The sequence below is a fragment of the Hippopotamus amphibius genome, chromosome 8 (genome assembly GCF_030028045.1).
Source record: "Hippopotamus amphibius kiboko isolate mHipAmp2 chromosome 8, mHipAmp2.hap2, whole genome shotgun sequence".
Lineage (NCBI taxonomy): Eukaryota > Metazoa > Chordata > Mammalia > Artiodactyla > Hippopotamidae > Hippopotamus > Hippopotamus amphibius.
The window spans coordinates 134,827,648-134,850,565 of record NC_080193.1 but is presented as its reverse complement, the minus strand read 5'-3'; the positions used below and the strand labels follow the sequence as shown (position 1 = coordinate 134,850,565).

The following is a 22,918-nucleotide window of genomic DNA, read 5'->3' as shown; positions in this document are numbered from 1 at the left end:
CACATAGGCATACTACAGTTTATTGCACTTTGCAGAAACTGGGTTTTTTTCAAATCGAAGGTTTGTGGCAACCCCGCATTGAACAAGTCTCAGGTTGCCATTTTTCCTACTGCATTTGCTCACTTCATATCTCTGTGTCACATTTTGGTAATTCTCAAAATATTTCAAACCCTCTACCAGCAAAAAGATTACAACTCACTGAAGGCACAGATGATGGTCGGCATTTTCTGGCAATAAAGTATTTTTTAATTAAGGTATGTACACTGATTTTTTTTAGACATAACGCTTTTGAACACTTAGACTACAGTACAGTGTAAACAACTTTTACATGCATTAAGAAACAAAAAAATTCATGTGACTCGCCTTATGGCAATATTCACTCTATTATGGCAGTCTGGAATCAAGCCTGTGATATCCCTGAGGTCTGCCTGTACTTAATTTTTTTCTAAGCTGGGATTAATAGTCTACAATGTCCATTTCTAACAGTTGGAAGCAAGTTATAGTCAACGGAGTGTCACTAAGAAAAAATGTTCTTTCAGTCAGAGGAAATACCTTTAAATGCTACTTCTTTATAGAGTATTCCTTTCAAAGCAAGTAATTGAAAAGCTGCTTGGTGGTGACTGAGTACAGCTGGTGTCACATTTAGAAGGTTTTCACATTGCAGATTTAAAAATCAGACACTAACTTCTGGGTAATGCCAATGATTTTAACATGTAAAGAGTAAGGAATTTTACTTTTAAAAAAAAAATAAAGATATTCATAGGGAATTTAGTTTATTCTATCCAGCTTAGACAGTATTTCTACATGACAGAATTATTAAACGTCTAAAGACATTTATGTTGGAAGAACCTGGAGCTCCTGAAATAGGATGAAGTGGGACTCCCCCCTGCATAACACAGCGAAGGTGGAGCAGCGGGGTGGGGAGGGTTCTGCCAAGCCTTGGCCTCCACAGAGAAAGACTGGAAGGGATCCAATAAATTCCTCTAATGGTCATTAGCCTGCCCCTTCTCCTACCAAGCAGTTCCAAAAAGAAATTCTCTCTGCCTGCAAATGTGACAAAACCAGTAGAAAGGGAACCCAGGCAGGGCACCCTGTGGCAGCCGAGAAGGCGGTCTGGGCATGTGGGAACGCAAGCTTCCCTTCATGGCATCTGCTGGGCAAAAATATTTAGATTGAATAGAACCAGCATGACGGACGTCAGCTTAAATAGTAAGGGGGAGGCCCAGGAATTTTTAAGGATGGGTTAGCACTGTTAGCAATTGCCCCTAAATAAACTATGCTAATACTGTACATGGAACGCTGGTCTGAGCCCTGGATGGGAGCCTACAGCTTCCCCAAAGCTTGGGATGTCCCGGCAGCTGTGCGCTCTTTACACCAGCCCACCCCCAAACCTTTGCCACTCCAACCTGAGCTCCATGGGTTGACAAATCTCAAACAACTTAAAATAGAAAATCAAATGGAAAGCCTCTTCCTCCCTTCTCCAGGCCCTGTGTAATTTGGAACATGAATCCTAACCAGCCTGTTTTACAAGCAGCTGCCAGGCCTCCCAAAGCAGGAAGCCAAGATATCTCACCTTCATCTCTGCCCACTGGGATGGCTGTGTTCTTGAATGTTTTACTCTGTTGAACAGTTAAGATGCCGAAAGGTTGCCACTCCCAGGCTACACCTTATGGAAACAGACATGTTCTTCACGCCCCATCCCCAGCAATCACAGAACTGACTCACAGATCCCTGCTCCCTGAAGAGGCGACGGAACCTGCATGCCCTGTATTAATTCAGGAGGAAGCGCTTCCCTTCTCTGGCCCCACCTTGCCCGCTTCTTCAAAGAGCTGTGGCTAAGTCTGCCTGGAGAGGAAATGCTTCTTTCCCTTCTCCTCCCTACCACACCTCCAATGTGTCCCTTGGCAAGAGGTTCTCATTCTGCAGGTCACTGAAGGAGAGAGAACAGAGGAACGCTGTCACCAGCACAGGGTTTCCCTCCCAGCCACCTATGGTCCCCTCACTCCCTGCAGGAGATCAGAGGACCAGGCACGGAGCACAGTCCCACAAAGCAGGGGCCTTTGCAGAAAGCGGGACTTAGGAACCACTTCCCACTTCCTCCCACTTTCATCTCAATTGTTGCCATTTTTCATGTTCAGCTGAGTTACGGGAACGTGGTGACTTGAGCCAAGAAATGAAGGACAGCGTCAATGACGTGACATGGGTCATTTAACTTTACCCACAAGATACAACTTAAAATACAGACGACATGAAATGACTTGCCAAGGCCAACCTGGAATGGGACTCTCACATAGCTTCTTTAGAAACCAACTAAACCATTCCCTCCTTCAATGCAACTTGATAGTAGCCACAATTCTTTCCTTAATTTCTCATTCCCGACACCATGCTAAGAACTCAGTAGGTAGCAGGAATAAGATAGAGACTCCCTAACCACGGGGAGACAAAAGTTAAAATAAATAAATAAATAAATTGAAAATACTGAGATGCTGTGGAGAGCACACAATAGGGGGACCTAACCAGTCTGGGCTCGGCAGGGACTGTATCAAATCAAATCAAGTGCTAATTCAGAGCCTTGTGGGACTTCCCTGGCGGTCCAGTGGTTAAGACTTTGCCTTCCAAGGCAGGGATGCAGGTTTGATCCCTGGTCGGGGAGCTAAGATCCCACGTGCCTTGTGGCCAAAAAGCCAAAACATAAAACAGAAGCAATATTGTAATTCAATAAAGACTTTAAAAACCAACCCGTAACTTTTCTTTTCCCTCTTCAGAACAACTTTTAAGACTGCAGCAATATCTCTCAATGAGACAGAAAAAAGAGACAGAGTGAGATGAATGAATGAACGAATGGATGAGGATAGTTTTCTGTTACTGAAAAGGCTTCTGTCAAAACAATAAACTGGCCTGGCTATAAATGAAGGCATGCGATGCCAATGCCAGAACACAGAATGAAGAGAAAAAGGCTGTCAAAAAAAAAAAAAAAAAAATGTGTAGCACTGGCTACTTTCTTGAAGGAAGACAGACTCTGAGGAGGAGAAGAGGACATTGCAGGAAAGCTAAGAAAGCAGTAAAGCCAGTCACCAGGCTATCACAGAATTAATACCAGAGATCCACCAATGGCTGACAGCTCAGAGAGACAGGGCATGAAAAGAGAGGTGACATGGGGGAAAAGTTTTGGACAAAACAGCAGGTGGGAAAACACAGTGAGATGAGAAAGGGGAATTAGTAAAATAAGTTCACTGGAAGGGCTTGAAGCTGAGTAGAAAGAATTCACACCTACTACCAAAACCTCAATCCACCATTCACATGAAATGAAGAGAAGGAGCTTGAAATGAAGAGAACGAGCTAGTCTGTAGAGACGGAAAGCAGGTTACTCGCTGAGCAGGGCTGGGGTATGCGGGGAAACGAGGTGTGACTTCTAAGGGAACAGAGTTTCTTTTTGAAGTGGTAGAGTATTCTGAAATCAGACTGTGGTGATGGTTGCACAATTCTGAATAAACACACACCACTCAATGGTTTAAACGGGTGAACTGTATGGTATGCAAATTATAGCTCATTGAGACAATTAAAACAAAAATGAAACAAAGACCCACTGAAGATCCCGATTCAGGTGAGAACCGAGGGAAGAGGCTGCCTTCCGCATGCTGAGGGGCCCCCACAGAGCCCACAACCCAGTCCTAGGCACCTCACACACCTTCTGCGGCAACCCCCAAAATAGATGGCTCTGGATGGACCTGCAGCTAATTTTTCAAATTACACTTGAAAGTAATTGCAGGTGACTGAAGAAAAAGAGCTCAAGTATCACTGCATTTGGTTATGTATGAATGTGGCAGGAAGCAGGGTTCAGTCCATAACAAAACACAAAATATCCCTCAAGGACGCAGGAGAGCGCCAGGGTCAGATAGCAGCTCTGCCTCCGTGCGAAGGAGACCTGAAGAGCTCACCTGAAAGGCACCAGGCTGCAGACTGGGACACACAGGCGCCCAGGCCCACCTACACAAGTGCGAATGCACTCCATCTGGAATGGGATGTAAAAACAAGGGCTCTTAAACTCTCCAGTTGATGCTATTGTGCACCTGGGACTAGTAACTACTGAACTAATCAGAAGCCTTACTTTAGATTTCCTCTGAGAAGGAAAGACGTGTGCAAAGAACTCAATTAAATGTTGCTCAAGTCACCTAGCCAAGCAGCCTAAGAGTCAAGACTACACTCTGACTCTCAGCTCAGCACAACCACACCTACTTTGTGGGTATGCATGTGGGTGTGTGGGGCGGGTAGGTTTCCTTAGAAACTCCTGGCCTCCAAACAGGTCAGATGCCATTATCAGAAACTCAAGAACAAACATCTAGAAATAAGTGGGGAGATCAGTAACCTTGAGATTAAGCTGGGAAGATTTCTCAATATGCAGGGATGTCATCGCCCTGTGGTGTATCCTATCCAGACCCAATCCCCATCAAGTGGAATTACTCAGTGAGGAGGGAACATTTTTGTAACTTCATAGGCCAGACCTGATCTGGCAAATTTTTTACCAAATGAGCCCCGGGTTATAAAACAAACACCAAGGTATATAAAAGCCAATGCTTCATCCTCTCAGCTGTCCGTGGGGCCGGTGCTATCCGCAAAGGACAGCGCAGGCCCGGCGGGCTGACCTTCACAGACCACAAATGCTGCAAACCTCTTAAGAAGTGCCCGGTGAACGCTCTGGCTGAAATGCACGGAGCCATCACATGACTGAGCAGTATGCTGCTTACCTATAATTCCACTGTCCTTGCTTTCCAGGGTGGAACTGGGGCTGCTAATGGTTTCACAGGGACTTTTGTTGGCTGCCGTCTTGCTGACACAGCTATTCAAGGTGGAGCAGGGGCTATCGGTGCTAGGAGATGCGGTGCTGCTTGTTAGTGTGGAGCAAGGGCTGATGCCTTGGCTCAGAGCTGTGCACTGCAAGATGAACGGAAGCAGGAGTTAGTGCATCTACACATTGCTTTGTTTTTGAGGATAAAACAGTGAAACTACAAACAGGAAAATGGAGAACAGTTTGTTTTTCTTAATCTAGGGATCTTAACATATATGGTCTTCCAAAATTTAAAAGAGAAATCTTAGTTTTTTCTGTTCCCCTCCCTTGTGATTTTTCTTAAAAGGGCAGTCTTCGAAATAATTTAGTGGAAATGTGCATTTGTAAAGCAGAAATAGCAAACAGGCAGACTTCCTTTCACTTAACGTCTGCAGGAGACAAATGGGTTCTTTGACCTCTGTGCGGAAAATCTGGGAACTCTGTTTTTGTAATGTTTCACAAGCACTGCAACCTGATTCAATTCCTGAAGATTTATGGGCTCTGTGATCAGGGGAAGGAGACTGGTGGCCACTGCGATCTCAATCAATGCATGACACCCTCGCTGAGACCCTCGCAGGGGGCAGAGGCTCTGGCCCCTCATTGCTATTCAGACGTACGCTTCTCATCTCAGATGTGGCAGGCTGCTGTTGCCTAGGAAGGGGAGTGCCCTTCCATAGATGGACCATTTGGTCTCATTTTATTTTGTCTCTATTCATCTCCTATAAATCTTTTCCTCACCCCACTGACCCTCCAAAATCTCAAACGATAAAAAAGCACAGGAAAGCATATACCAAAGCAGCCAGATGAGAAGAATGGTGCTATAAAGATAAAAAGTAGTGTCATTACTAAAGAATTCTCTCAGCCACTTTAATTCATTTAGCTACTCTTCTCCCGGTGGTGACCAGAAGGTTAATGTGGACATTTTTGTAAGTTCTGCACCCTTCTGCTTCTCCCCACTCCCACCCCCTACTACAAAGATTCACAAACAAACTGTTGAAATGAATTTCAATACACAAGGCCTGAACGACTTCCCCATTCAGGGAGGGGGAAGCCGGTTATGGGTTCATTCATCCTCTGAGCAGGTATGACATGCAGTGTCTTCCTCAGGCATTACCATGGTTTCATTTTTTTCTTCAATGGTCATGTGTGTGGCACTTGGGATCCCTTCGCCCAGTAAAAATCCCAGCCTTGTCAACAGTTCTTGAGCTGCCGGCGAACAGCTCGGTTCACTATCGGCCTTTGCTTCTGGAACAAAGAAAGAAAACAATGAGGACGCCCCTCTTGGGAATTTCAGTATCGCATCTGGAGGAGTTGGCATTACAGCTGCTTGTCTGGTGCTTTTGTGTATTTCTATAAAACAAAGTTTGACAATACTCTCGGTCCTCCAGCAATACATTCTAATTAAGAGACTGTGACAGGTTAAGAAAACAGTAAAAGAGAAACTCCAAGTACAAAGGGTGAAATTATTGACCTGAATCAGAAGACAGTGTCATTATCTGATGGCAGTTCCTATTTCCATGTCATGAAAAATGGGTACTTTAGACACCAAAGGTAGAAAAAGGCCTACCCTTCATCTTACTCTTGAAGAGCACAGTGTGTCCAATGCCCGCAGGAGGCTGAAATAAAGTAAAACCCAAGTGGCATGCCGGCAGAGCTACTTAGATGTTGCACGAAAACTGAAATGCGAGGTTTCATTAAACAAGACAGGGGCATGACCACTTCAGTGGAAACTTCCTTGCATACCCCACAGGAGTGAAAGTCAAAACCAGGATTCCAAGCCAAGGGTCAATCATCAGGGATCCTTGTTGAAACAAAGATCTTAAGTCCCAGTGAAGTGTGTCCCAAGAGACAGGACCCAGTAGTACACCCTGCTGTCCATGCAGAGATGTAGAAAAATCGGTTGTGTTCTCCGCACCCTCCACAGTAATGCTGGAAGCATGTTCTACCTGAAGGTCACAGGTAATGTTTGGATGCCATAAGGCTGGTCATCCTGCTTTGTGCACTCAAGAGAATTTTACTGGAGTTGATTTAAATGTTGAGCTGTAGGTTAATCTTGTATCCAAAGCCTAAGGGAACTTAATTATGGGGGACAAAATGATATTTACATCGTTCTAACACCTCTCTTAGAGTTTTAAGTCAGCATTCACCAGGAAATGAAATAATGTATAAAGCAAACTCTGCCTGCAGTTTGAACAGGTAGAAGTTAAGAACAACGTGCAACCTATAACAGTCATTGATCTTAATGTTTTGTTGTTTTTTGTTAGTTGTCTCGATACCTAGATCCATACATTCACGAACAGCTTTCCCTGGATGTGGAAATATGCAGATAATAGGTCATAGAAAAATAAAATGAGGAAAGAACAAATTCGAGATATTACCTTTGAACTACAATACCACCACCAAAGTTCAATGCTGACTTCGCCTTTTGTAAGGAACTACAAAAGTCAACACAGGCAGAGCTGAGAAGACCATCTGTATTATCCTCACCTACCTTATCAGTTTTGCTAAGTCATGCTCCCGAGATGGCACCTACAAGGGAAACTAGGCCAGCTGTATCCTCAAGGAAGGAAAGGTACCCCACCCCTTGCCTGCTCTCAAAAGCTCCCAGTGTTTAGGGTGAGAAGAGTGTTTCCCAGCTTGGATGTTGTTCAGTTGCACTAGAATACTGCAGGGATAAAATAACCAAAGCTTGATTGCTATGGGTTAAATGAGCCCTGATGTTTCTGGATCATCTGAGATAAACTCATAACATGAAGGAGCAGTGGCCCCAAGCCAATGACAGGGATAAGGGAGCCACCCCAGGGCAGGTCAACCACACCCTCAAAGCCACTCTCCAGAAGCTCCCGTCCCACCAGAGATCTCCAACCGCATTTTGACTCTTAAGGTACATGGGCACTGGGGAGAGGAAAGCAGGAACCAAACCAAATCAGCACAACCCAGGCACACCCAAGGGCTGAACCACTTCGAACAGGAGCAGTGTTGCCCTCCCTCGCCCCAAGGCTCAGGCAGGGCAGCTACTTTATCTTGGGTGGCAGCTGGACTGGAGGGAGAGAACAGGATGCAGCTGGAAAGGGGAAGAAGCGGGTGAGGGCCCAGAACTCAGTGCTTTCCCTACTCCACACCTCCCTTTCTTTTTGAAACAATCTTTACACTGCTACCCAATTGTGACTTGCCCCAGAATGTCTAGCTTCTGGTTCAACTTGAAACACTCTGGGGAAAGAGCCAGAGACTACTCCCGGTCAACAGCTGCTGTCACAAAGTTTACCCTGATGACAAACAGGGCCACGGCCAATGGCTTACTCTGAGATCTGCATCCTGTGTAGGTACCACGGCGGTGACAGGGGGCGGGGGGGGAGGGGCTACGGAGGCAGCAGATTCACCCCAGAGTGTCAAGGTTTTCATTAAAAAAATGTGTGTATGGATAAATTCAGAGACAAGTAGTCATCCAAATCTCTCCCCTTCAGACAAGTTGGGGAGCAGTGGCCATTCCAGCCTCCTGAATAGACAAGAGACACCCAAATTCATCATTAACGTGTTCTCTTAACTGTTCAACCTAGACTTTGTTGCTGACAGAGTTCCAACACTCCACCGGGGTCTGGGATGAAGGAACAGATGTTCTTTATTGCAGTTTTTGCATCCATTAAGCCACTGCAATTTTCTGTCTTCCAAAAGCTTCCCCAACTGTCTTTTCATATTACTCTTTCTACTAAAATGTCATCCTAGTGACCTTCTCCTCAGAAGTCCCCTTCAGTCTAAATTCCTTAATCCACATCAAGCAGTCCGCATCTTTCCTTCCCTAACACACAGAGGTTTCTCTCACTGAACTTCTCTGGCAGAAGGATCCCTGGGTGAAGTATGACAGTGCCATTTTGGGGGAGATGAGTTGCCTGGGAACACACACTGATACACTTGACTGTGAAATGGAAATGCATTTCTCCTTTCATAGCCAATTATCAAATACTGAGATCTGAACGGTCAGAGAGGATTTTCTTTGAGCTAGTAACTCCAAAACGACTCCCAAACCAAAATTCAATGGGATACTCTAGATAGCCTATTTTCATTTGTGTAGTTAATATCAAATCACTCATCAATAATGGATTACCTTACCCAATACCAGTGGGATACAGCTGGAGAGAAAGACCTTATCGCTTAGCAATGCTTTAACATCTCATAGATTTAAATATCCAAAGAACGTATGATGACTGTAGCTGGAGTTGAGAGAGTAACTGACCTCACACTCCCTAGGAATCCATGAGGCAAGCGGAGAGCAATATTCTTCCCAATAATGTTCTCATGCAACCTTATGCCACCCTTACTATCTCACCATTGTGGAATAACCACATGGAGAAAGGCAAAGGGAATTTCTCACACTCCCGGCCTGGTTCCTTCTACCTCTTCACACCTGCTGGATCACACCTGGGGACCCAATATCCAGGTACAGCCCACAAGGCGACTGGCTCCCCAGATACCGCCACCCTAACTTCAAACCCATTTGAGCTCTTTATAACCATCCCCTCACCCTTCCCCCAGAGGCGCGGAGGAAAGGACTTCTCCACACTGAAGTTATTCTAGGCCCCTTACAACGAGAGCCTCTCTAGACCTCAATTTTCTCATCAGGGAAGTGGCCAACACCCACTTCTTACAGGTTGTGAAGCTCAAAACAAATGTGAGAAACATCTAAGCCAAACATCTTTGGGATAAGACACTGTATCAAAGTTGGTCATTATCTCTACCAACTTTAACACCAAAAGCCCACTTTCTCACTGTTTGTTTTTTGTTTTCACAGCTTCCTATCTATAATGTGCATATATTTCTCTTTAAAGAAAAAAAAAAAAAAAAAAAAACTTTCTCTTTAGGATTTTTCTGCCTTAACTTTTTTTCTGAACTCACTATTCAAGACAACAACTTCCCTCCTTCTGCTGACTATCCAAACTGTTCTAACTTGGCCCACACTTACTGCTTTCATTTCCCATCTAATCACTCCGTCTTCTTAAAGTCAGGCTCTATTAAAACCGTGGAAGTCCCTGGGATTACCAATGACCATGCCATCAAGAGAAGCCTCTTCTCTACTTTCATCCTCCTCAAACTCAACAGAGCACTGGGCATTGCTGATGACTTCTGGCCATTCACTAGCGTGTAACCTTGAACCACAGACTTCATATCAGCTTCCAAGACAGTACTTCCGAATCAAGCCTGTTAAGTGAGATACAGCCTTGACTGATGTTAAATCCCTTCCTCTGCCTCTACCTGTCTAGGACCTGCTTCTTGCGAAACCTGCTGCTTTCCTTCCGTTCTACTCCACAAACATTTTCCTGTTTCTTCCTGCTTGCTCCTTCTAAGTCACTGCCATTCCCTCCTCCTTGAATCTCCAAAAACACTACTTACAGAGGAGCATCCATCCCTGAAACTGATCTGGTTCTGTCAATAACTGGTTTCTAGTCTATAATACGAAAATGTGGTTATCATATAAATTATCTTTAAGCTTTTCATCTCACGCATCCCATACTGAAATTGTCACATCTTTACCATTTCCGCTTTTAACATGTTTCCTGAGTTACCCTTTTTCTTTTCAGTCACACTGCCACTTTAAGTCCTCATCCTCTACAGTCTAGATCACTATTAGACTCCCAATCGATTTTCTCATCTATTCTTATTTTCCTCCTCTCTTCTTTTCCTTCCTCTAAGCCAGTGGTTCTCAAATTTTTTGGTCTGAGATCACCCTTAAAAATTAAGAACTCCAAAAGGCTTGGGCTTATGTGGGTTATGTCTATTGATATTTATCATGTTAGAAAGTAAAACTAAGAACTTTAAAAACCTACGTTAATCCATTTTAAGTTAATAAAAATTACATTAATGATATTTTGAATAATAATATTTTCAATTTTAAAAGTTGGTTAAGAATGGCATTGCTTTACATTTTTGCAAATTCTTTTTAATGTCTGATTTAACAGAAAACGGTTGGATTGTAATGTCTACCTCTGCATTCAATCTGTTGTGATAGGTCCTTTGGGTTGAAGCATGTGAAGACTTGTGGCTTCAGAGATCTATGTACTGAATAGTTGGGAGAGGGAGGAACCTTTCCAGTCAATTACAGATATCCTTCTTCGATACCTCCCCAAAACTTGACAAGTAGCAATTTCTTAAAGGTTAGTTCCAATGTTGACTCTAAATCTGAATCAATGAACTTTCTGTCCTCTGTTACACTAAAATCCAATGGTCTGTTTTAGGCTTCAAATGGATTTTACCCATGCAAGGTTTTGTAACATCACACATTGGGTCATGTGGAAAATACTGGTTTTGCAGATCTTTCAAGTGTTGACACATATTATTATACAACAGCAAAACATCACATTCATTATCATCACCACAGATCTCAACAGAAAAGTCCTGAGAAGCCATCAAGCTCTTTGTGACAGGTGCAAATTCACCAAAACCTAATTTTCATCCGAAAGGTCAAATTTTATCATTGACAACTAATCCCTGTCAGATTTTGTTTTGTTTACAATTGAAGTGATGTGCCCACGTTGTTCCTTTTTGAGAACATATATGTCCAATACCCAGTTCTGAATAACCCTGATTTGTCAGTTGTACTTTCAAGTAAAAATGATGTTCCATTAAAAAAAAAAGTTTGCAATTCAAACGATCACACATGCTTTTTCTTGAGACAACCGTCATACTTCAGCACACAGCAGACGTGCTTTCTGCGGGCTTCTCATTTCATCACACAGAATATTAAAAAGATGGGTATTCGAGGGTCAAGACTCAAAATTATTTTTAGGGCTTCATCAAGGACATTTTTCAGTGAATTATTATTTCTGATGCAAGTGGGTGGTGGTAAAAAATGCCACATGTAGCCCTAGAATAGCAGGTGCCCCTACTCTGACATGTACTAAGGCATCAGAAGTCTTGCCAACAATTGTCCTTGCATCATTACTGCAAAGGTCAATGCAAAAGAAATGGAAATATCTTAGTATTATTATGAAAAGGGCTGTGACTTCACAGACCCCTGCGGGGGTCTTAGGGATACCTAGAAGTCCATGTCCCACACTTGTAGAACCTTTAAGTCTTCAATCGTACTAAATTCTCCCTTTTCTTAAAAAGAATGAATAAAACCATGGTTGCATACAGCCCTCACCCTACTGACTGAGCTCTCATCCTCCTTTACTTGCTCAACTCCTTGCAGGTAAGAGAGGAGGTTTATCCTCATCAATTCCATTTCCTTATCACGTCCCTACCACTTAAACTCATTCACCTTCACAAGCCTCCTAAAATGGCCCTATTAGGCACAGTAACTTTTTTTTTAATGGCCCATCTCCTATTTTGATTTTCCTGTATATTTTTGACCTTGGAAGATACTCTGCCCTCCAAGGAAGAAAGAGGCAACTGTCGCATCAGACATTAAGCAGGGAAACCCATGGATACTCTGTGGTCTTGTAGGTTCTTCTACCCTTTTACTGGTGTTTCTTTCACCTTGTTCACAGCTCAAGAGTAAAATACCAAAGGTTTCCAGGTCTCTTCTCTCAACGACCTTTCCCCTAGTCTAATGTACAAGGTTCATCATGTTCCCTCTAAGCAAAAGGCTGCCCAATTTACCTCCTGAGCTCTTTCTTAAGCCCCAGTTTGATTTTTCACTTGCTCAGTGGACACTTTTGCCTAGATGTTCCTGAACCTCGAACGCAACATGCCTGAAACTGAACTCAAACCAAAACGGACAGGTCCCTCTCTTCTAGTGTCTGTTTAATGTAGTCTCAAAACCCTGAAGCTGTCATCTTTACAGCTTCCAGGTGCTCGCAGTTCCTCAGGAATCTTCCCAGTCATCACTTCCTTCCCGATCCTGTTCTAATTTGACATTTCATTCTCTCACTTAACTACTGAAATCATTTTCTAAGCATTCTCCCTGACTCTAGTCCCTTTCCGGTCCCACTCCATTCTATACTTTGCTGACAGGTGAGCCTTAAGGCATAGTACCCCAAGCAAGTCCTTCCAGGCACAGCACCTCCATCTGCACCCGATTCGTCACACAGCTTGGATTAGCCAACACTACCACCCACCCTCCGCCCCGTACTATAGTCACTCTGTATACACAGGTCTTTAATCCCTAACCAGACTTTAAGGCTCCAAGAAAAAAGGACCTATGCTTGATAACCCATCTCAAACAGCATCCAACACAGTGCTTTTCACAGCACAAGAATTTAATATGTATTTATTTAAGGAAATGCGGAATGAATGGCTACTCTATCTGGATGGATGCAATGATTGGTCAAGTGGTACATCACCATTCTAAGAAGGTGAAAATTAAATTAGCAGGAGCAAGGTTACCTCTTGGGAAAGGAAGAGCGATGTAACCAGGCAGAAACACCATCCTGTTTTATTTCTTACACTGAGTCAGGGGTAGACAGGCGCCATATTCCTTATACCCGTTTCATTTTCTAAATCTTTTTGAATGTCTAAAATAGTCATCAAAAACATAAGGCATCGATATTTACCTAAACATATATCTAAAGAAGATTCACTCCACCAAGTAAGATAGTTCTGCGTTTAATTATGCTGCTGTTTCGTATGTGTTAGCTTTACTTGCTAACCAGACTGCTAGGAAAAGTTTCATCATATTTTGAGATTGATCTTCACTGAGCAATGACTCTTAAGACTAAAACTTTCTCACCCCTCCGCATCGAAGTTTGCTCAAGGAGCTAATGATCGATTGAAGCAAACCTACCCGGACTACGGTTGCCCTTAATTCAAAGAAACATAGCTGTGAATCCTATTATAATAACCCTCCCTAATTTACCTGGTTTTTTATTTTCCCTTAAGGCAGAGGAAAATATTGTTTTGTGGGTAAGCGACATTTTCCCCTTAAATAATATGTTGGTTTAGTAACAGGAAGCTTATTTGTGAAGAACTTACTCCGTATGACACACAGCTTATTAGGATCACTTGACAGGAAAAAGGGGATTGTATTTTGTTTGAGGACCTCATTAAGTCACTCTTTTTGTCAAAGCAGAAAATGCTGTTTTTCCAAAATATTTAAAAATACCGTATAAAGTAGAATGTCTTTCCATAAAGATCTTTCCAGGTTAATGTAAGCTTTAATAAACAGGTTCTTTGCTTATAATAAAAATGTTCATCTGTCCATATCATATATCCCACTTCCCAGATGGCTAAAATATGCAGATTACACATAAATACAACAGCTTATAAATTAACGGGTAAATTCAAAGCACTCATTGGTTGTGTTTAACTTTGACTTAAATTTCAGAGAGCTAAGAGTCAAGAATTTGTGGAGCTACACAATTATAAAGCAAGGCAGCTTAGTCTGGGAAGGGTATTTCAAACATCTAGGAATAACCTGATATTTTACAAGTCTATGGGAAATTTCAAAAGCATTTCACGAGGGGCTGTTTTCAATAGTTTGTTGGTCTGGTGAATACTGAAATGCTATTATTGACAGCATCCAGAAAAGTGTCTTAGAGACTTTTTAAAAAATGCCCAAAGGAAATATGGAAGGTATAAGCCCAAGTTTGGGGGGTGTTTTTGGCCACACCTTGAGGCATGCGGGATCCTAATTCCCTGGCCAGGGATGGAAGCTGCGCCCCTGCAGCGGAAGCGTGGAGTCTTAGCCAGGGAATCCCCAAGTCCAAATTTTAAATTAAAACATAAGTGATGCTAAAAACCAAACCAAACCAAAAACAACAACAACAACAAAACCCACCATAAGTGATGCTGCTATCATGAAACCCTAGAAATTAGGATCTAGTCCAACATGCATCTGTACATGCTTGGGTTAATACTCAAACTCAATTCATTTTAGTTTGCTCCAGCCTCGTCTTTAAGATTCAATGACCTGGACATAATATTTGTACTTTAATATGGCAAACTTAATTAACCCCATTGAAATGTAAAGGATCCCATGGGGATTACAAAACACACCATCCTTTACTAATCGTCAAGCTGAATTTTGTTAGGCAAACACCTCCTCATCAACCAGCAGATAACTCTGCTGGGGCTTCCACCAGTATCACGGCCAGCCACAGAAGACCACGTGTCTGCAAGCGTGAACTACGCCCTTTTTCCAGACACCCAAAAAAGGGGAAACGTCCTGCTTCTTAACTTTAGGCGAAACTTCTGGAAACTCCTGGTGTGTATCTGCAGCCCAGCTATGTCATAATCTCAGTCCCCATGAAGACTGATGATGCTGAATCCAAGAGTCAGGCTCGAACGAGGAGGCGCACCTGCAGACTGCAGGCTACACCAACAGCATCAACCAATATGCTTGAATTTCGTTTAGCTGGCAGTCAAGCAAAGAATACCTCCTCCCCTAAGAAAGCCAATTCTGCCTTGGGCGAGGGAAGAAAAGTTGACAATGGGAACTATTTATAATCTCTTTTCTTTGCCCAATAAAAATCCTAAATTTGCCCTCATTTTTACCCCAGGGGGAGTCCTAAACTCTAGACGGGACCTCACCAGGACTCCTGGCCACAGAGCAAGGGGTCACATAATGAAGGCTACACCAGCCAACTGCCAGGGGCATAAGTGACCAGGATTCCAAAGGCAGGTCGGGATGAGGGTAAGGGGTGGCAGGCTTACCCTAAAATGGGCAGACAGCTCAGTAAATTAAGATTATTGATATTCACTTCCGAGGAACAGGTTTTCATTTTCTTTTTAACACCCAGAACAGAAATGAGAGAACCGATCAACCCACAGACACCCTGCACACGTGAACTCACAACCAGGAGGGTCCTCGTGTGTGCACGGTTTCCGGCTGTCCTAACCAGACAGCCCTGTGAACCCTCCCCTCTGCAGCACCACACACCCGGCACCGTGCCCCTCCCCAGTACAAACCCTAGTGTGAACCTCTTACCTAAACCACACAACTGGGTGCCTGGACAGAAGGGAAAAGGGTGGGATTTCTCATGCCAAGATGCAGGCCACAGCATCTCTTCCCTGCGCAAAATGCTCAGATCCTGGTCCCATCTCAACCCTCCACCCCCTAAACGCCTCTTCCTGATTTTCATTTTCTGCCAATGCCTCAGCTCATTTTTCGATTTTCACCACCACCCCACTCCATGTTCCTACCATGTCCTACACTTCATGCCCACTCCCTACTAGGCCTTGGCCGAAACATGAAATACACACACAGTGGGAGAACATAAAGAAGCTATACCCCTCTCCACCCACAATTAGGGAGAGGAGGATGCCAGGTCTTCCAAGGTGGAAATACGGGTGAATTTTCTCTTTCAGCATTATTACATAAACTTGTGTCCATACTGGGGGTACAATAGGCTTCTCTACATACGCCAGGATTCTTAACCATGTGTTTCTGCAGGAAAATAGAATGTAAGTTCAAAACACAGAAATTAAAAACCTTAGAGTTGTGAACTGGGGACCCCCCCCCAAGAAAGAAACAAACAGGTACATTCTTGAATCGATTAAAAAAAAATAAAGATCTATTACTACATCTATGAAATGCTAGTTTGTAATGTCTGTTACATGAATTTCCAGATATGGGGGAAAAAACAAAATATAAAGTGTCTTCATGAAAAGGTTTCAATCGATTTGGATTTTTTTTGCCTCTACTTCAACATTCTCTAAAGAAAAACTTTTGACGTTTGGGGAAAAAAAAAAAAAAAAAAGCAGCTTTCAAAAGCTACCAAATGCTTTTAAGAAAGCTAGCTATTATAAGCTTTGTCCAGCTACAGTTTCAGCTTTTTGGCCAAAGCCTGTTGTTGAATATTCTAAAACGATAGAACACTAAAAAACAAAACAAAACAAAATCTTGGATGCAGTCTACTGGCTGGCTGTTCATCTCCCCCCACATCGGGGAGGTTAAAACTGACAGGAAGTAAGTCTCAACCCTTAAACAGTGCATATGCACCCACTCAACTATTCCTACACTGTGTACATAATCCCAAGAATTTACATGAGCTAAACAGGTCTCTGTAACTACCCGAGGAAAACCACCTCCCAGATACATTCAGTGTAGCAAAGCAGTCCGCCGAGAGGCACTCAAGTTTCACTCGGAAGTAGGGTGTCGTGGTGTAAAATCTTTAGGGGGATAATCATTGAAAACATATTCTTACCATTCTCCCTGGGCTCTGCTGGCTTGGGCGCCTCTCTGAACGGGATTATGACTGCATCTCCAGGCACTCGGGGGCTTTCCACATACTTGGGCTTCCTGACGGGACCTGCCGCGGGAAAGATCTGAGTGTGGCTAATTTTTTCCAGCTGCAAACAAAGCTTCAGAATGTACAGTGTGTGTCCTCACCAGGACCCAGATATGCCTAAAGGAAGAGCCGGCCCCTTCCCCTCCCCTGAACACACGAACACACACGAACACACACGAACACACACACACACACACACACACACACACACACACACACACACACACACACACACACACACACACACACACACACACACACACACACACACACACACACACACACACACACACACACACACACACGGTCATTTCAGTACAGACACAAGAACGTCCAGTTCGGGCTGCCAAAGAAAGGCTATAAGCTCAGCGTGGAGAATATAAACTCTGACAGAAACAAAAGCTGCTCCTTTGCCGTGCAGTCTCTACAGCTGTCTTTGGTGCATGTCACGTAAGTGATTTTGACATGTCCAGACCCGGACGGCTTGTGGCGAAGGGTTTTTTATTTGGAATTTTTCTCTAACTGGGACCAAGACGATCGGGTTGCCTGGCATCTCCAAAGTCAGGAGGCAAGGATTACAAACAGCCAGGCTATAACAGCCACATGCTCTGTGCAGCCCTAGAACGCAGGCATTTTATCAGCCTGGTGACGCACAGCGATTGTGTGGGGCAGGGAAGACGGCTGCTTTCTTGGTAGCGGACGTAGCTGCCTTGGGAAAGGCAGAGCAGCCAGTCTGACATGCAACTCGGGGACACAAGAGAGCCTGAGAATCATCTCTCTTGCCTCCCCTTCATCTCCAACTTATCAGGAAATCTGCAATTCTGAATGAGACGGAATGGAACTCTCACACATTGCTGGTGGCAACGCACACACGCAGCCCCTCTGGAAAACAGCTTGGCAGTTCCCCGGAAGGCTAAACATATAGAGTTATCACACAGCCCAGCAAATCCACTTCTATGTAAACATATGTTCAGACACAAATCTGTACAGGAATGCTCATAGCAGCATTATTCATCACAGCAAAATGTCTATGAACGGACAACAAACGTGGTATAGTCATACAATGGAATATTATTGGGCAACAGAAAGGAATGAAGTACTGATTCATGCTACAACACAGATGAAGCCTGACAATATGTTGCTAAGTAAAAAAAGCCAGGGACTTCCCTGATGGTCCAGCAGTTAAGACTCTGCTTCCAATGCTGGGGACATGGGTTTGATCCCTGGTTGGGGAATTAAGATCCCACATGACACACAGTGCGGCAATCAATCAATCAATAAGTAAAAGAAGCCAGTCCCCGAAGACCACATATGATTCCATTCAGATGGGATGCCCAGAATAGGAAAATTTATAGAAACAAAGTATGAATGGTTGCCAGGGACTGAGGGATGTGCAGGCTTGTGGGGTGATGGCTAAGGGGTCCAGGGTGATTAAAAAAAAAATTGTCTAAAATTAGGTTGTGGTGATGGTTGCAAAATCTTGTGAATATACTAAAAACTGCTGTAGTGTAAACTTCGAATGAGTGAATTGTATGGTATGTGAATCATATCTAAATAAAGCTGTGTAAAAAAAAAAAAAAAGACTGGAGCTTCCTCCACAAGAGGGTAGACAGCAGTATCAAGCAGTATCAGCAGCATTTCGTCTTGTGGAACTGAAAACCACAGCCACAGAAAGATAGAGAAAATGAAAAAGCAGAGGACTTTGTATCAGATGAAGGGGCAGGATAAAACCCCAGAAAAACAACTAAATGAAGAGGAGATAGGCACCCTTCCAGAAAAAGAATTCAGAATAATGATGGTGAAGATGATCCAGGACTTTGAAAAAAGACTGGATGCAAAGATTGAAAAGTTTACCAAAGACCTAGAAGAATTAAAAAGCAAACAAACAGAGACATGCAACACAATAACTGAAATGAAAAATACACTAGAAGGAACCAATAGCAGATTAACGGAGGCAGAAGGGCGAATAAGTGACCCAGAAGACAGAATGGTGGAAATCACTGATGTGGAAAAGCATAAGGAAAAAAGAATGAGAAGAACTGAAGACAGCCTAAGAGACCTCTGGGACAATGTTAAATGCACCAACATTCGCATTATAGGGGTCCCAGAAGGAGAAGAGAGAGAGAAGGACCCGAGAAAATACTGGAAGAGATTCTAGTTGAGAACTTCCCTAACATGGGAAAGGAAATAGCTCCCCAAGTCCAGGAAGCACAGAGAGTCCCAGGCAGGATAAACCCAAGGAGAAACATGCCAAGACATATAGTAGTCAAACTGACAAACATTAAAGACAAAGAAATGTTAATAAAAGCAGCAAGGGAAAAACAACAAATAACAAACAAGGGAACCCCCATAAGGGTAACAGCTGATTTCTCAGCAGAAACCCTGCAAGCCAGAAGGGAGTGGCATGATATATTTAAAGTGATGAAAGGGAAGAACCTACAACCAAGAATACTCTACCCAGCAAGGATCTCATTCAGATTCGATAGAGAAATCAAAAGCTTTCCAGACAAGCAACAGCTAAGAGAATTCTGCACCATCAAACCAGCCCTACAACAAATGCTGAAGGAACTTCTCTAAGTGGGAAACATAAGAGAAGAAAAGGACCTACAAAAAAAAAACAACAATTAAGAAAATGGTACTAGGAATATACATATCAATAATTACCTTGAATGTAAATGGACTAAATGCACCAACCAAGACACAGACTGGTTGAATGGACACAAAAACAAGACCCATATATATGCTGTCTCCAAGAGACCCACTTCAGACCTAGGGACACACACAGATGGAAAGTGAGGGGATGGAAAAAGATATTCCATGCAAATGGAAATCAAAAGAAAGCTGGAGTAGCAATACTCATATCACATAAAATAGACTTTCAAATAAAAAATGGTACAACAGACAAGAAAGGACATTACATAAAGATCAAGGGATCCATCCAAGAAGAGGAGATAACAATTATAAATATATATGCACCCAATATAGGAGCACCTCAATACATAAGGCAAATGCTAACAACTATGAAAGAGGAAATGCAAGGCAGAAATAGAGACACAGATGTAGAGAACAAACACATGGACACCAAGTGGGGAAAGCGGGGAGGATTGGGGGGGGGGGGGATGAATTGGGAGATTGGGATACCAAATTGTACAGTCTAAATATATGCTGTTTATTGTCTCTAAAAAAAAAGAAAGAAAGAAACGAAACGAAACCAAGGAGGGGGAAAAAAAAGTAAAGGAGAAGAGAGGGGGGAGTAGGAGGTATGTCAGTCTTTCATCTTTTGTTTTAGGTACCTCTTCTTTTATTAGCCTTTTCCAACACATTTTGGAATCTTGAAGCCTTTTGGGGTCTACTGCATGACAATTAAAGCTGATATCTCATTCTGTTTGCTTCATTTGAGAGCCCTCACTTTTTTTTTTACAGAAGTGTATATAAAAGACTGCCTATTCTGTCTGGTCTTTTCAAACACCTCATTAGATTTTGGTCCAGAATCATCTACTTGACTCTTTTTTCCTTTGGTTGCCTTATACTTAAAGTGTGCTTTTAACAAGGCCACAGAGGCAGGAAACATTTCACATCAGGATGAGAAAGGGTGGAGGAAGAGTGCCAGACAGGGATCCACAGCTCTCCCTCCTGCTCAGCCCCGAGCCACGACCCTGCCTCTCCCAGGTCCTCAGCTCCATCACTTCACACTGAAGGGGTGAGTCAGGAGGATTCTGAGCATCTTCTGTGTCAAACATCTTATGTATCTGAGAAATTCTGTTCCGAACGTGGTTTATGGTGAGAGATGCTGCCACCTAAAGGTTTACCGCAAAAGCACCTACACTACTATAAAAAATAATCTAATTCCCAGCCAGCTATAATGTACCACATCTGAAAATAGGTTACATTATCAAAAATGCTTGTAGAGCTTGACAAATAGGGATATTATTTCAGACCTTAGAAATCATGGCTCTAAAATGGCTAATGTAGTATTTAACCACATGGCTGTCTTCATAATTGATTTAACCCTGTCAGAAAGGGAATGTTTTTAAAGGTTAAAATGGAATTTTTTTTGGGGGGGGGGGGAGGGGGAAGGAAAATAAGTGGATAATGTAAGCTATACAACAGCATACAAAACAACTCAGATTTCAGCAAAAATACACACTTATCCATATATAAATATGCATGAAGGGTAAGACTAAGGGGAGAGGGGAAACAAAGATGTTTGCTGTGGAGAAGACAGCAACTAGGAAGAAGAGCCCCAACAGGGCAGGCAGAAATGGACCAGGACAAATACGAGAACCCTTCCATACTCCTGGTTCCCAACCCCCTCCCTGAGCGAGCGCACCTTTCTCTCATCATCTGCTCTCCTTCACTTAAAGAACTCAAGGGAGCTGAAGCCTTTTATTATTAGTGCCCAATGATTCAAACTGCCCCAACTAACAGCAATGCACCACTTCCGAAGCACCTGTAAGTTTCTGTTCACCTTAACCCCTCCGGGTACAGTAACAACCAACCTAAGGAGATCGGCTTCCAGGCAACCTACCTACCCCACACATCTTTCGAAAATGTTCTCTAATAACATGCACTCTCTTCAAATGCGGGCTATTTCACATGGATGTACAATGACTGTTAGGAATGGCTGGAATATGAATCTCAACGTCACCCAGAGCCTTCAGAAAGCATCTATGCCCATCTGTTTGTCTGTAATTATGTTCCATTCAGAGGCCAACCCCTCACTGTAAGAAATACTCAACACTAAGGAGACGGTGTTAAGAGCAGAGCCTCCAGAGTGGATAAAGAAGACCAGGTACATATACACAATGGAGTATTACTCAGCCATAAAGAAAGAACAAAATAATGTCATTTGCTGCAACATGGATGGACCTAGAGGTTGTCATACTGAGTGAAGTAAGTCAGGCAGAAAAAGACATATCATATGATGTCAGTTATATGTGGAATCTAAAAAAATGGTACAAATGACCTTATTTACAAAACAGAAAGAGAGTCAAGGTGTAGAAAACAAATTTATGGTTACCAAGGGGGAAAGGAGGGAGGGATAAATTGGGATTGACATATACACATTACTATACATAAAGCAGATAGCTAATAAGGACCTACTGTATAGCACAGGGAACTCTACTCAATACTGCGTAATGACATACATGAGAAAAGAATCTTAAAAAGTGGATATGTGTATATGTATAACTGATTCACTTTGCTGTACAGCAGAAACTAACACAACATTGTAAATCAATTGTACTCCAATACAAATTAATTCTAAAAAAAGAGCAGAGCCTCTAGGGCTGGGCAGACCTAGGTTCAAATACCGTCCCCCTCCCTCTCCAATTTGGACCTTGGTAAGAGCTAAGAGATGAATGAGAAAGACTTCAGCTCTAAGGAGGAAATGCTGAGAGCAGAGGTCAGGTCTCTCTGGTCCCCAGGCTGGGCACAGTGCCTGGCACAGCCAACAGTGAGGCTGAAAACAAAAGGAGACCTAGAATGTAACAAAGTAAATAAAACTGTCTTCAGTGGCCACACAAGGCTAAGCACTTACATACATTAATTCATTCAATCCCAATAACTTCGGGAGAAAAGCACTATTTCCCCCATTTTTAGGACAGGAAGCTGAGGTTCAAATCAGTGAAACAATTTGCTCAGGGCCCACATGTGGCAAAGCAGGAATTCAAATAGCTTTGTGGTCTGTGCAGGTTTGAAGTCCACGTACTGAATCACCATTCAGCACTTATAAAACTAGGAAACCTAGATTAAATAGGCAATCCTAGAAATGGCCAGGGCAGTGGAACCTTCCACCACCCCATCCACAGGTCTTGGCTATACATTCAGCAAATCTTTATTTCATTATTGGTCTCTGATCTCTTCTTTTACTAGCAGTTGAAATATTATGAAGTGAATATAAACCACTGCTCTCCAACATGATCCTTTCATT

At 43.0% G+C, this 22,918-nt stretch overlaps 1 protein-coding gene across 9 annotated transcripts in view; it reads right to left on the bottom strand.

Annotated features, from left to right (window-relative positions):
* The window catches only part of TANC1 (tetratricopeptide repeat, ankyrin repeat and coiled-coil containing 1), a 176,088-nt gene that overhangs the window by 70,957 nt on the left and 82,213 nt on the right, over positions 1–22,918 (bottom strand). For 6 of the 9 annotated variants that reach the window (XM_057745091.1, XM_057745086.1, XM_057745088.1 and 3 more), the window contains 3 exons: positions 16,903–17,007; positions 5,940–6,070; positions 4,746–4,932 (listed from right to left, as the gene is read on the bottom strand). In XM_057745091.1, the coding sequence (XP_057601074.1) occupies positions 4,746–4,932; positions 5,940–6,070; positions 16,903–17,007 (423 nt within the window). The remainder of the gene's footprint in view (positions 1–4,745; positions 4,933–5,939; positions 6,071–16,902; positions 17,008–22,918) is intronic. The other 3 variants (XM_057745090.1, XM_057745085.1, XM_057745084.1) reach the window with 2 other exon arrangements.